Raw genomic sequence first — 13,540 nt, 5'->3', positions numbered from 1 at the left:
AGTCAAGGCTTGGAAAAATTTGTCCCAGAATTCAGCAAGAAGAGAGCCAAGTCTTCAGCATTGCTCTCCTCTTGCAAACAGCAAAGTGGCAAGGCCTCACCTCTCCAGGAATCGAGGCTCAAAGCCATGGTGCCTGTCAGCAAAACGAGTTGACGCAGAGCAAGGAAGTACAGAGCTTTGCATCTTTCAGTGTGGTCATTTGAATCCATTTTATACCACAGCATACTGGAAGCCATTTCCACCTTTGAACTGATGAAACATCTTTTGATCTAGTTCCTGTCCCACTAGACAAATATAGTCGTCACAAAACCCAGCAGCGCAAGTGTCAAGCCATGTTGGAAGCAAGCGCAAGGAGGTCAAGAAATACACGAGCGCGGACCTTAAACCTTACAGAGCCAGAAGGAGGAAAGAGTGATGGGATGCCCATGGAGTTATTGCAAAGGCTGTCCTCAGTGCCCGCTGCTGTCCTGCCTCAGTGGTCCAGCAATTCTCCTGGATTTTCAATACTGGCAGTCTGACCTATTTAAACCTAAATGCAAACTATGCACACCTGCGTTTGTAGGAATGCAAATAGTTGCTGTCTTTCCCACTTCATCATTTTCAAACCAACAGAAAACTGTGGCAAACTCTAGATAAGTAACATTTTCACATCTATAGCTCAACTTTTAATAGTTTTATAATAGCAGTTCTTTCTGTGGTAAAGAATGTATCTTGGTGCTCCCAGAAAAAATATCAAATATTGCATAATGCAAAATCCATATAGTCAAATTAAAATTAACACCTGGTGCCAAATAACTGTTTTGAGAGCACACATGTTTTAATATTCAGTTTGAGTAGAAAAGCTTACACCCTTCAGAGGAGATCCATTATACTCTCCATGGATTAGAATGATATACAGCACTTAGAGAGCTACATATGTGCCTTTTGCAAGGCTACACTGCATATCCCAGAGCATTGGAGGCGTTACACAACAAAGTTAACCCTGAGCCTATCTCTGGTGGGTAATGGCCTACACCTGCCAGACATCTAGGGAAAAAATAACAATATGATACTTAGATGGGATTGCTTTTAGAAGGCTTCTCATTTTTGCAGAAGATATTTCAACATGCAGACAGTAACATTTGTAATTCAATCCTGCTGACTAGCAGAACTGAGCATCAGAATTATTTTTAAAAGAAGCTGTTGCATGCTGTTTTTCAACTCAAGTTATTACAGGCTTAATTTGCCATATTATGCATAAACGAACCTAGAGTCAAGTCTTCTTACTTAACATTAATACTAGCTGATGGCAATGAAAGAATATTTAAATGAATTATTTTAATGGTCATGGACCTAAGTGATCACTGACTTCCGGTATGAAGGATATATTAATTAATATATTCATTAACTAATTAACTGTTGGCTGTTGTCTTCATGGAAGTATTTTGAGCTATGTTGAAACACCACATACTTTTTTGGTTTTCTCTTAAATAGAGGGACATAAATATTGTGTTTGCTTTGAGAAGGATGTCTGGGGTTGTAGCTACTGATAATGAATGTGATTCTTGGAGGGGTTATTTGTAAGAACATCAGAAGAGCCACATGGGTTTAAACGAAGGGTCCATCTAGTTCAGTGCTCTGTCTCCAGCAGTGGTGACAAGTGGATGCCTGGGGACCCAGGCAACATATGTAATACCTTCTGCTTCAAGCCTCCAACTATTTTCCATTCTGGGGATTTCCTGAGCTATTGAGTTTTGTCTGTTTAGCTCTTTCCATGTACATGTGGAGTTTCCCTTTGAATGTGTATTCCTCTTGCATTGACATCCTTCAGCAAGGAGTCCCATAGATCATCAGGTATTGCTAGGAAATCTTACTCTTTTGTTTGCTTTGAGTCTGACTCTCGCTTTTGTCTTTTTATGGTGTTTAGTACTTTTATTAGAAGAGAGTAAATGGTCGGTCTCTACCCACTCATGATTCTGTATGTCTTTTGCATAGCGTTTCCATACCTACCCTACTCAGTTGTTCATTACAGCCTTTTTATCATCTTTGTTACCCTTCTCTGAATCTTTTCCCATTTTAACATACTCTTTGTCATGAGGCATCCAGAACTGTACAGAGAATTCAAGGTTCAGGCAAGCCATGAGTTTGTATGACATCAGGATGTTTTCTGATTTGTTCTCTAATCTTTTTCTAGTAATTCCTAAGTTTTTGTTCAAGGTTTTTTTTTTTTTTTTTTTGACTGCTACTGAGCAGTGAGATGATGTTTTCATGGAACTATCTATCATATACAACTTCAAATTCATCTTCTTTGTTGTATTTCACCTGCCATTTTATTGCCTTGACATGCTGTCTTGTAAAGTCCTTCTGCCATCCTTCATAGTCTGTCCTCATCCTTATCACCTTGAATGCCTTCAGATCATCAGAAAACTTTGTCACTGGACTGCTCAACCACTTTTCCAACTCATTTATGGGTATGTTCAACAGTATAGATCCCAGCACAGACAACCTTGCAGAACACCTGTGGTGTCTCCTCGCTATTGCAAGGACTGACCATTTACTGCTAACATCTGTTTGTTCTCTTTTAGTCAATTATTTATCTGTGCAAGACCTTCCCTCTCTCCTAACTGCAGGCACGTAGATATACTTTCATTTCTCGTATGCTCTGGAGAAATGCTTCATTATTAAATGAATTATTAAAATGTAAAAAAAAAACCAACACCACCCCCCCAAAAAAAAAAAAACAAAACCCAAACTAGCACTTCATAGCCTTTGTAAAGATAAATCCTTCTGTAGTACTGAACCATTTCCATGGTAGAAGCAGCCCCTGTATGGTGGTGTATCCACGGTAGATTATAGCCACAGTGTATGCATACCAGCCCAGTTCCAAGCAATAAAAATCAGAGGTTTCTGAGAGCGACACTGGAGTCCTAAGTAGCCTCTTCTTCCTGCTGTAGAAGCTGTCTTCAAATTGCCTTTTTCTTCAGGATTATGTTGGATAAGGGTAAGATAGAATTTCAAGGACTGGGCTGGTGCGTGCAAAAACTGGACAGTTATATGAACCAAAAAGAGCATTTTTGCATCTAGTATCTGTTACAGCAGCACCATAGGCTGGTAGATTACTTCCAAGCAAACTCCAAACTTTTATTCCATAGTCCCAAATGAATTAGGAAGTGTAATTTGAGCTCCCTGTGTGTCATGAGGTCAAAGTCTATTCATTTGGGCTTTGAGCAGGTGATTTGACTATCAGCCTCAGTCGGTGTTTAAAGTACCGAATAATTTTTCCAAGATCGTAGAGATGGGATCTAAATTTTCTTGTATTGCTCTGGGGTTGCAACGCAGATGTGTTTAAAGGGTTAACACTGTGGCTCAATCAGAAAGAATGCTTGGCAATAAGAGGAAGCCTGGATTAATGATAGAAAAGAATTCTTAGCATTTTATAGCAGTGGGTATTCGAGATGAGACATGGCTAATGATCAACTAAAAAGGTATTTGCAGCTGTGGTGCTACCTCTCCCCATAATGCCAACATTAATCAAGCTTTTTCATGCAGCTTTGCCGTCCATTCTATTTTTCATTGTCCTGAATATAAAAACAGAGCTCATGCCCTAATACACTGAGTCAGAGACCATACTTCTGTGTCACCGAAAATGATCAGACCTTATTGATTTCTAAAAGCTGCACTTTCTGTGCTGTGAAACAAACCCATAGCAAAATCTTTAACAAAGCCAGTTTCATTTTAAAGAAAAAAAAGCCTCTTGTAACCCCAAACTGTAAATACCTCTGGGATGTGAAGCACTTATCACCATGAATTAACTGCTCATGTATTTTATTTAAGTCTTGAATTACACCAAAATGTCAGCTGTAATTACAGCATCTCTAAGTCTAGTTTTGGAGTCAACCATCTTGTTGAAAGACCTTGGCAGTGCGAAAAGCCAGTGAAATCGTGTAAGTCAATGTCCTAGCTGTTCTGATGCTGCCTTCGGAGTCAGAAGAAAAGCTTCATTATAGTGAAAAATCAAACATTTGACATACAAGTTATTTCCAGAATGGCTTCAATCTTTTTAGATAATGAACCCCATTGAATCTCAACTTCTAGGCAAATGTTGATTATCTAAATTCCTTAAGTAAACTACATGTGATGCAGCTTTTGAAACATGAACATGATCTTCCCTCATGTAAACAATCCTCTGCCTTTGTTGCCTGATGCTATCACACTTGGGTGCACATCCTTCTGGATTGCAGGCCCAAGCCTATAAAATCTCGCTATCGAATATCCACCCCAATCTGCAGATGCTTTATGCCTGTGCTTAACAGCCATGACTCATCCCATTAAAGTCAACAAAGTTACAGTAGTAAAGTTAAGCGTGTGTTTGCAGGAATAGGCCCAAATTCTCAGAAGTATTTAGGTAACTCAAGATGCAGAGAGATGACTAGTGGGGGAATTTCATACTGGTGTGACTAATCTCCCTAAGATCTCCTGAAATCAATAGAGAGAGAGAGGGCTCTTGCAAAGGGGCTTCAGGACAACTAAATTAGGCTCCTGTTTTGGAACATCTTCCAGAGAAGCCTCCAGCTCTCCCTGTCGTTTAAGAGGTGCTTTGAGTGGTCTGTCCTGGACACCTGGCTCCTGCAGAAATCAGCAGGAGCCAGATCTCGAGCTGCCCGGCCACAACTTGCAAAGAGCCTGCCTGTAGCAATAGCCACCTCGCCAGCTCTGGGAATCGAGGTCCATGTACCTGTAGCTCTGTAGAGCTGCTCACAGCGCAACCTGCCCCTGCCATAGTTTTGCACTCTGATAGCCCCACATGCATCAAGAGCAGATACTATTGACGCAGGGTAAAGTTTACTTTACAAGCTGAAGGACCAAAGTGAAAATAAATGGAAATGTCTTTGACTTTCGAAGGCCTGGAGTTTTAAGATTCTTTTAAATAGACGCTGTAGATAAAATTCTTCTTTCTTAAACGTACAGGGCTGATTAAATGACCCATCTTCATTTTTTATGGTTGATTTATAAATACCTGAAATTAAAGGACTAGAAAACATGCAATGACTCCTTCATATTTTAATAAATACGATGTTTTTGAGGCTCCTCCAACAGCCATGATTTTGCTGTGTTAAATAAAGCAGATTTTATAGCGCTTTAATCAGATCATGATGGAACATTATGCAAAATATTATGCAATGTAATGCAAAGTAATTAATGCAAGCAGAGAAGTGGTAGGAATGTGAGACTGCTGAGCAGCATGCATTTGTGTCACACGCTGCCTGCTGATTTTCCCAATTTCTTTCTTTCTTAGATAGTGGTTTCCCGTTCAGAACCCACAGCTCCACATGTCAGCTTTCAGCTAGACTCCCACCCCGTCTCTCCCCAAGTTGTTGTCGAGAATTCATTAGCAGATGATGGCTATACCCTGGTAGTGACTGGGAAAAAGGTGAGTGGTTCATAATCTAATCCTTCTGTGCACTGTATAAACCTGCCGTCAGAGCAGCAACTTTCAGTAAGAGCAACTATTCACACTGCTGCTTTATGCTCTGCATCCTCCCAGCCTTGCCATTCCCTTGGGAACATTGGAGGGGCAAGTTTCCTCCAAGATTTTTTTTCCCTACTTAACAAACTGACAGCCTAATATTGAGAAATGTTTAAATAATGTAAGAGCTGTGATATAAACCAACAAAAGCCAGGAAATGCAGATTTTAAGGCTGAAACCCTGTCCTTAATTCAAGTGCTTGCAAAGAAAAAACACACAATGACTTAAGGAAAGAATGGTGCTCACAGTTTCCTGGCTTTTGTTGGTTTGTGTCATAACATTATAACTTTTTAAGGAGGGGTGTGTGTGCAAGAGTTACGTAGGTGTGTTCAAAATCGGGAGTCAGTGTTCATAGCAAGGTTTGAAGATTGCTTTAGCATATAGTCTACAAAGGGTTAATAAAAGATGAAGAGCTGTCATAAATATGCTATTGTCATAAGTAGATATGCATTGTAGAATGGGTTTAAAACATCAGCAGATAATATTACAGATAATCCTAAACCATAATCGTAAGCAATAATTTGACCCTTTGAGTTCTATAAGAATTTACAGAAATACATCAGCCATTAGTAAAGATGGTTATTAATCATTTACTAGAAATGTATAAGATATTTATAAGAGTAATCTTCAATAAAATGTCCAAAATAAGTTTAAGGAAGGTACCGAAGTGTAAAGAAGTATGATGTGCTTATATAGTAATGTAATTACAGACTCATTTTAATATTTTGACTAAAAATAATTATTTTGTATTTAGAATGACTATTAACATAACTATCCTGATATTTTAAATAATATAAATTTTAATTCATATTTCACGTACGGTATAGGTTTTTTGATGATAGGTGTTAAAAAACAAGTACATGGGCAGTCACCTGCTGTGTGTCACAGATATTAATACAGCCTTGCCAAAGTTGAAATAGCCATCATGCCCATTTTTACAAATGTATGAACTAAGACATACTGAGATACACTGTTTTTTCCAAGAACTAGTGCAGAATTGGGAAGAGCACACTGCTGTTTTCTTTTTCCATCAGCAAAAAACGCTATCTTGCTGTAAACACCAGATGCTGGTAGTAACTGTATATAACATTAAGATGCCTTTAGGGTTTCTCCCAAGCGAATTTAAAATCATGTCAATTAAATTACTTATAAGATCCTATAATTACTGAGCTAAAGAGAAGTCGAACCGCAGCTTGCACATCTGAAATCTGAGTAGCACCACAGCGCATTGCATAAATAGACTCTCCTTGCCGCTTAGCGTACGTATTAAAAGGATCTGTGCATCATGTCTTTCCATCGACAGATAACGAAGATCCCGCTGAAGGGGCCAGGCTGCCATCACTTCAGGTCCTGCAGCCAGTGCCTGCTGGCACCTTCCTTCATGCAGTGTGGCTGGTGCAGCCAGCAGTGCCTCAGGTCTCCCGAGTGCCCTGGCAGCACCTGGACCCAGGAGACCTGCTTGCCTAGGGTTTATGAGGTAAAACGGTGGATTTCTCCTATTTATCTCTGAGGGAAGAACGTGGTCTGCGCTCTGCGGACATTATCTGTTTATTTTTATGCAATAGTGATAAATGAAGTGTCTGCTCTCCTCAACTTCCCCTTAGCCTCAGTGTCCATAAAGCCTCTGGCTGGATGCACATACTCTTCCTGAATGCTGAGGGCTCAGGTGCTCACGGTGGACAGGTCTGTCTGGTCGTCCTGGGGGGTGAACAACATGGGTCTGAGCCAGCCTGGCAGGGGTCTGACAGGAAAGGCCAGTCACAAAAAGGGAGCACCCTTCCTCAGACCCCTCTCAAAGGGAGGAGGTGGAGGAAAGCACTTCCCATCCACAGCTGCCACAGCCTGACCCAACGTAGGAGGTTTCCAGCCCCCGCTCCTCATCTGTCCCCATGCTGGCTCCAGTGTTGGAGAAAAGGGTGGTGTTTCCCTGTGGGGAAAAGTCCCTGTCTCCCCTACCTAAGCTCTGCGACAGAGCTGTCAACCAAAACACCACCCTGGGGGAGATGTTCTTTCCTCACGTCCCTCCCTGGCTCCTTGTTCCCATGGGTCCACTCGCCGCCGAGGGGGACGAGCCTGTAGCTGCACCCCTCCCGGGGACGGGGACAGCCGGAGGCTGCTGCCAGCCGGCCAGAGCCCACCAAGGGCGTGCGAGAATGAATCCGCACAGGCGAGCAGAGACCCGCGCTGGCGCGTTCCTGTCGGTTAGCTACGGTTAACGCGGGATTCAGACTGGCCGGCTGTACGTGTAGCCGAATCATCCCGTGTGAAGTGCGGCATAGCTGTGAAGGCAGAGGTTTATAGCGCAGTTAACGGACTAGAAAACTGAGGGAAGGACAAGCACAAAACTTTCTGGTATCGCTTACACCCATTTACTTTTGTTAGTGCATTTAAACTACACCGTGTAGTTGAAAATACATTTTCTTTTAAGGGCATTCAGCTTATAAACGGAGATGAAAACTTGACATGCTAAACTCTCAGAGAGAAAGGGAGACAAAAGGGTTTTATAAATTAATAATGTATTTCTTTCAACCAGGCAGATGATTTCACGTACAACAACTTTTTAAAGAGTAGACAGGCAGAACTGCTAATAACCCAGAAACAGATCTAGAAGCACACGTTTACAAGGGGTTTTTTTCTTTTCCATGTTCACCTTCCAGATACAAAATTTAGGACTAACAGAGGCAAAATTCAATGAACAAACAATGAAGCACTATAGGAATCAAACCCAAAATGGATGGAGGGAGGGGCGGGTGTTTGCCTTGCCTTCTATTGCCATTTACCTTTGGGCAAAGGAGATGTAAAAAAATTGCTAACACAGAATGTGAATAGTTTACTTTCCCTTTATACAAGAACACTTTTATTTCAAAAAAGGCTGTACTAGGTGATCAAATAGTCCTTTCTGACCTTAGTTTGTATGAGACTATCAATCACCAGTTCAAAGGGATACATTGAGAATTAGTCCTGATACATTTTTATATACCTCTGCAGGACCAAGCTACTCACACCCATACCGCACAACTTGTTTTGTCTTTCCTAGAGCTCAAGCACAAGTAACATCCCTTAATATTTTTTCTTGGCAAAACTTTACAGCAGTGGCTGTATATTGCCACGTCTCCAAAAAGATTTATAAGGCTCTGAACTTCTTAGTTTCTGATTTTCGGAGGTGCTGAGCTCTCTTTAATTTCAATTATGAGCATGTGCAGTCAGCAGTTTTAAGAAGCAATCACCTGGAGCCCGTGCAGAGATGCTTAGACCGAGAGGTGCGTCCCCAAGGCCACCTCTGCAGTCCCCGTGAAGTCGCAGGGAGGACTCATGCAGGGGAGCACGCCTTGGACATGGGGCAGTGGGGGCAGGCATGGGGCCAGCCGGGTGCTCCCCTTCCCCATGTGGCTCAGCCCTGCCTGCTCAGCACAAGCCCAGTCCGCCCCTGGTAATGAATATGGATCTGTGGCACTGATGGATCTTAAAGTGAATCTCGAATTTCAGCGTGCCCACGTTGGTAGAAGTTGCTTCTAGAAGGCTTGTAAGGAAAAAAATGCAGCTGAATACTTAAATCCCTTTGGATAGCTAGCTGTTAAGACAGATTTCATGCTCTACTGGACCATGACATTTAACATTATTACTGAAAAAAATATAAAACAGATTATTCATCATCTTCTGATCTGTCTTTAAACCCATATGCATAAAATATGAGAAACAAGCTTGTTTTGTTCCTAACAAACAGAGGATGACCTGCTTTGCATGGTATCTGAAATTCAGTCTGATCCCCTCCTAATATTTTGCAGCTTTCAGAAGGACAGATTGCTTGAGATATGTCATACGATCGCTTTAACCTGAGGGGAACACAGAGCTTCTCCAAGGGTCTGGTCCAATGGACATTACCTAAATCTTCAACAAAGTTTTCCCAGGTTATTACACAGAGTGGTGCACAATGGAAAAAAAAAAAAAACAAACCAAAAAAAAAAGAGATTTTGCCCTCATGAGGGACGGCAGAGAAGAAACCCAACATTTTCCCAAGGAATCCTGCAGATCCTTCATGTGTCTGCCCTGCTTTAAGCACTTTCCATTGGAGCCGTGGGTGGCAGGCAGCAGCCCTGCAGCCCAGCCGTGCAGGGAGCGCGGAGCTCCAGCTCTGCCCCGGCGTCCCCCCTGCCACGGACGGTGCAGCAGGGCTGGCACCGGGACACGTCCCCGCCACAGCCCCGCTCCCGCCCTGCGCCTCAGCGCCGTGCCCCACTCCCGTCCACCGCCTCTGCCAGCAACGAGGCATGTTTCGTCAGCCTGGACACGCGGTGCTCGAGGAAAGCCAGGGGGCTTGAGGGAGTCTCCTCAGGGATCGCTTGGTGCTGGAACAAATTGCAGGCATCTGCATGCGGCGTTCAGGTCAAGCTGAAAGGTGAATGGCGTAAAAGAAGAAATAAATTGGTCTCCCTTTTGATTCTTTGTTGTGGTTAAAAACCTGACATGGTTTGTTGTGTTTTTAAAGTGAGTCATTTTAGCTGGCTTTTGTCTCAGAAGTATCAAGAACATCAGTCCTTCTGCTGCCTGTTTAGGTTGGAGGTTTTGCTGGAAATTTCACATGTGGCCTGTACATGTTCTTGCCTCTTAATTAAAATGAATGGGCCGTTGAAACTTTGATAAATAAGATACTTTCTTCCAACAATTTGTAAAGTACGTGAGTGGATATTAGCATAATGGCTGTCAGCATAAACAAAAGTAAAACACAATGCTTTAAATTTTTCCAAAAAGAAAAAGAAAAGTTAACTTTCTCTTAACCCAAAGCCCAGAGAGCATCAGGGACAAGCAGAATGGCAGGCCTTGCAGCAGGACTTGCTCCATGTTATCAGTGGAGTTCCCTTGCTGTAGAGAACTTTTGAATCCTGAATTTCATAGTGTTTATAACTGATTTGGGTTCTGCTTACTTTCTGTTACTACCTGTGCGATGTAAGCACACAGAAGATGCCTATGTATACCTCAGTTCAAAGTCCAGGAGGTTCACTATTCATTCCTGTCGACTCTTCCAAGAACAAGTCTGGGAAACCACATTTGACTTTCAGAGGTCGCATCGTACAGAGCAAATGGAACAAATACAAAGACATGAATAAAAACACACTGGGGCAATTTCTGCAGAACTTAAATACAAACGTTTAAGATTCAGTTTATTTTTCGCTGTGTACTTAGAGGTCTTGCCTCCTAAATTTGCTGGCAGAATGTAGTAAATACTTCTACTCTCCTTCAATTAAGGCACATGGGCTGCTATCACAAGCCTTTTTTGGCAGATAAGATCACTCAAAACCAGTTAAGTGCCTTCTGGCTTTATTCTGTGTGGTTTTGTAAAGCCTGATTTTAACACCCTTATTTTGCAAACTTATGGATTACATTTCAAACTCTTCAAATGCCACATGTTAATGCATTATTGTTCAAAACATCAAGACATCCTGTACCCCCACAGAGCAATTTCAGTTTCTGCTAGGATTTTGTTACTCCAAAAATAGATAGTGTGCTAAGATATTAAGTAGAGTGGAAAACTAGGATCTGAAGTCAATCCAGATTTCGAAGGAAAAAAAAAAAGAAATAAGGGAAAGTTAAACTTTGGAATAGCACAGAGTCCACGGGACACGGTACTGCTCCATGCTCTTGGCTGCAGTGTTCTGTGTCAGGGGGCTGTGCAAGCATCGCTCGTTTTTTATGGGATTTGTGCAAAAGTACTGTTCCTGCATAGGTTCTTTGCTCATTGAGAGCTGATTCAAATCTCATTAAAATAGGAAAGATTCCTACTGGCTTCAGTGCATTTTAGATCAGGCTCTTTGTCTGGTTTCTAATGGGGGCAGTAAATTTCCCCATATAGAATATATGGTATAATTCTTTTGAAGTATTCTTCAGCTGCCTTTCTATCTACAATAGTTCATTTGTGAGAGTCTTGAAGTGTAGCTACAAGAGAGTTGAAAAGAAATGTGCTGTCTTACTGGATTTCCAGATGAAATAATAGCCAAGTATCTCTCAAACACTTTCCTTTCAGCTTGAAAATGAAGTTGGGTCCTTTGAAAGGCACAGCTGTATTGCATTTTAGGGGCAAAATTACTATCAATAAAGCATTAAGTTTAAGACATTTAGGCACTATGACCACAAATATAAATTCAGTCTTTCATTCTCTGTTGTTTGTCCAGTGGTACTGGTATGTTTGCAAAATTATGCAGTATTGTTAAAAGTCCTCATAAACCCTGAACCAATGTCTTTTTGATTTTTTTTTTTTTTTTTACTGGCAGTACTGACCAGTACTTTTACTGAGTTTTGTAAGATTTCTATAGTGTTCCTACATTTTTCCCACCATTGTTATATTTTACAGGACAATTTACAATATACAGAAAAAAAAGCATTTCCTTTGTAGATTGTCTCTGTGTTTCTGAGGTGTAGTTTATTTTTAACTCGGAATTAGAGGTGACCAAATGTAAAAGATTTAAGGAAAGAATAGCAGAAGTCACGTTAACTTCATCACAGCCACCATGATATCAGATTTTGGTGTCTTTGAAGCTACTTCACTATGAACCTGACTTTCATCAAGCTGACAAAAAATGGTCATTTTGGGGCTCTTTTGTGTTCAGCATTCAGCTTCTAAGAAAATAAGTACATTGTATGTTTAACATGCCAGAAATAAGATGTGAAAGACAAGAACGGCAGGATTTAAAAGACTATTACAATGCACAGCTTGTTCAGTGCCCCTAAACACTATCCTTCAAAGCTTTCTAGTGTAGGTTTTGTTATTTATTGCTACTGTCAAAGAAAGCTCATAATGTGACAAATGAAAGGTGAAGAACAATTAAGATGAATGGTAGGACATAGTCTACCAGAAGAAATGCTTTTCTAAAATTATTCCTTTGCACATTCTTTAACTCCATTTGAAGTTCAAGAAAACCTGATGTAACTAACACAATATTTTTTTTAACAGATTCTCCCAAGCAGCGCTCCCTTAGAAGGTGGGACAAAACTGACACTGTGTGGATGGGACTTTGGATTCAGCAAAAATAATAGATTTGAATTAAAAAATACAGTAGTCCATATCGGAGGACAAATTTGTGCTCTGGAAGCAAAATCTAGCAATAAAAACAAGTAAGAAACCTAAAATAGGAATTTCCTTTTATACAGATGTTCTTCATGTGGTATGGAATTTTTTACGATTTAAACATCTAGTCTATAAGTGTTGTCTCCGATTCTTAAATTTCAAAGAGGAAACAATCCCTTGGTTTGATAAGCTGCCCAAGAAAAACGTGGTCGAAATGGAGATCCAATAAATCTAGTTAATGCCGATAGCTCCTGCGGCAGGTTTTTCTGGTTTGTCTGTGAAATGCTGTTCAACATCTGTGGGAGCTGGCAAGAACAAAACTATTCAAAGGTTTGAAAAGGGGGCAGGTTCCTTTGCCAGGATCCTGCTGGGCTCAGTTATGTCACCTCTGTCTTCCTAATCTGTGAAGCTGCTGGAGAGAAATGTGAGAAGATGCAGGTATTTCGTCATCCAGAGGTTTATGACCCTCAGCTGCACCTCTCCTCCTCCTCCTCAGAAATAAGTATTTGAGACAGTGGGATAATGGCTTAAGACAGAGGTTATTCCGGTTGTTATCTTGAAGAAATAGGAAGTTCAATGAATATCCTCTCTCGGTTCAAAGCATATGAGTGACTGTCTACTACCAAAGCAATGTGCAAATCATGTCGTGGCTTCCCTATTCGTATATATAGCAGCAAAAAGATCACCCTCCAGAAGTACTGAGCATTCTCCTAACTGCTATTCTGAACAGTCTTAATGCAAACAAAATAATTTAAGGAGACTAGTTCATATATGAGACTGTGTAAATGTAATGTAATACATTGACACATGCTGCCACAAAAGTTCAAGTTTAATTTTTGGTAATACTTAAATTTATACAACAAACTTGTGTATATGATGCATTTTTTCTAATCCTGTTGTCTGCCAAAATTTGACACTAAAGGAAAATTCCAAAAAGCAACTCAGCCATTGAATGGGAGGTATTTGTTTTCTCT

General features: G+C 40.9%; 1 protein-coding gene across 5 annotated transcripts in view; it reads left to right on the top strand.

The window, feature by feature from the left end:
• MET (MET proto-oncogene, receptor tyrosine kinase) overlaps nt 1-13,540 on the top strand; it is a 137,351-nt gene that overhangs the window by 87,405 nt on the left and 36,406 nt on the right. For all 5 annotated transcript variants that reach the window (XM_087764060.1, XM_087764061.1, XM_087764062.1 and 2 more), the window contains 3 exons: nt 5,276-5,410; nt 6,810-6,983; nt 12,453-12,613. In XM_087764060.1, the coding sequence (XP_087620186.1) occupies nt 5,276-5,410; nt 6,810-6,983; nt 12,453-12,613 (470 nt within the window). The remainder of the gene's footprint in view (nt 1-5,275; nt 5,411-6,809; nt 6,984-12,452; nt 12,614-13,540) is intronic.

Source organism: Nipponia nippon, unplaced genomic scaffold (assembly GCF_047370975.1).
Source record: "Nipponia nippon isolate SJK-2023a ecotype South Korea unplaced genomic scaffold, ASM4737097v1 scaffold_3, whole genome shotgun sequence".
Classification (NCBI taxonomy): domain Eukaryota; kingdom Metazoa; phylum Chordata; class Aves; order Pelecaniformes; family Threskiornithidae; genus Nipponia; species Nipponia nippon.
Note: the sequence above shows the minus strand (reverse complement) of the source record. Positions and strands in the feature narration are given on the sequence as shown.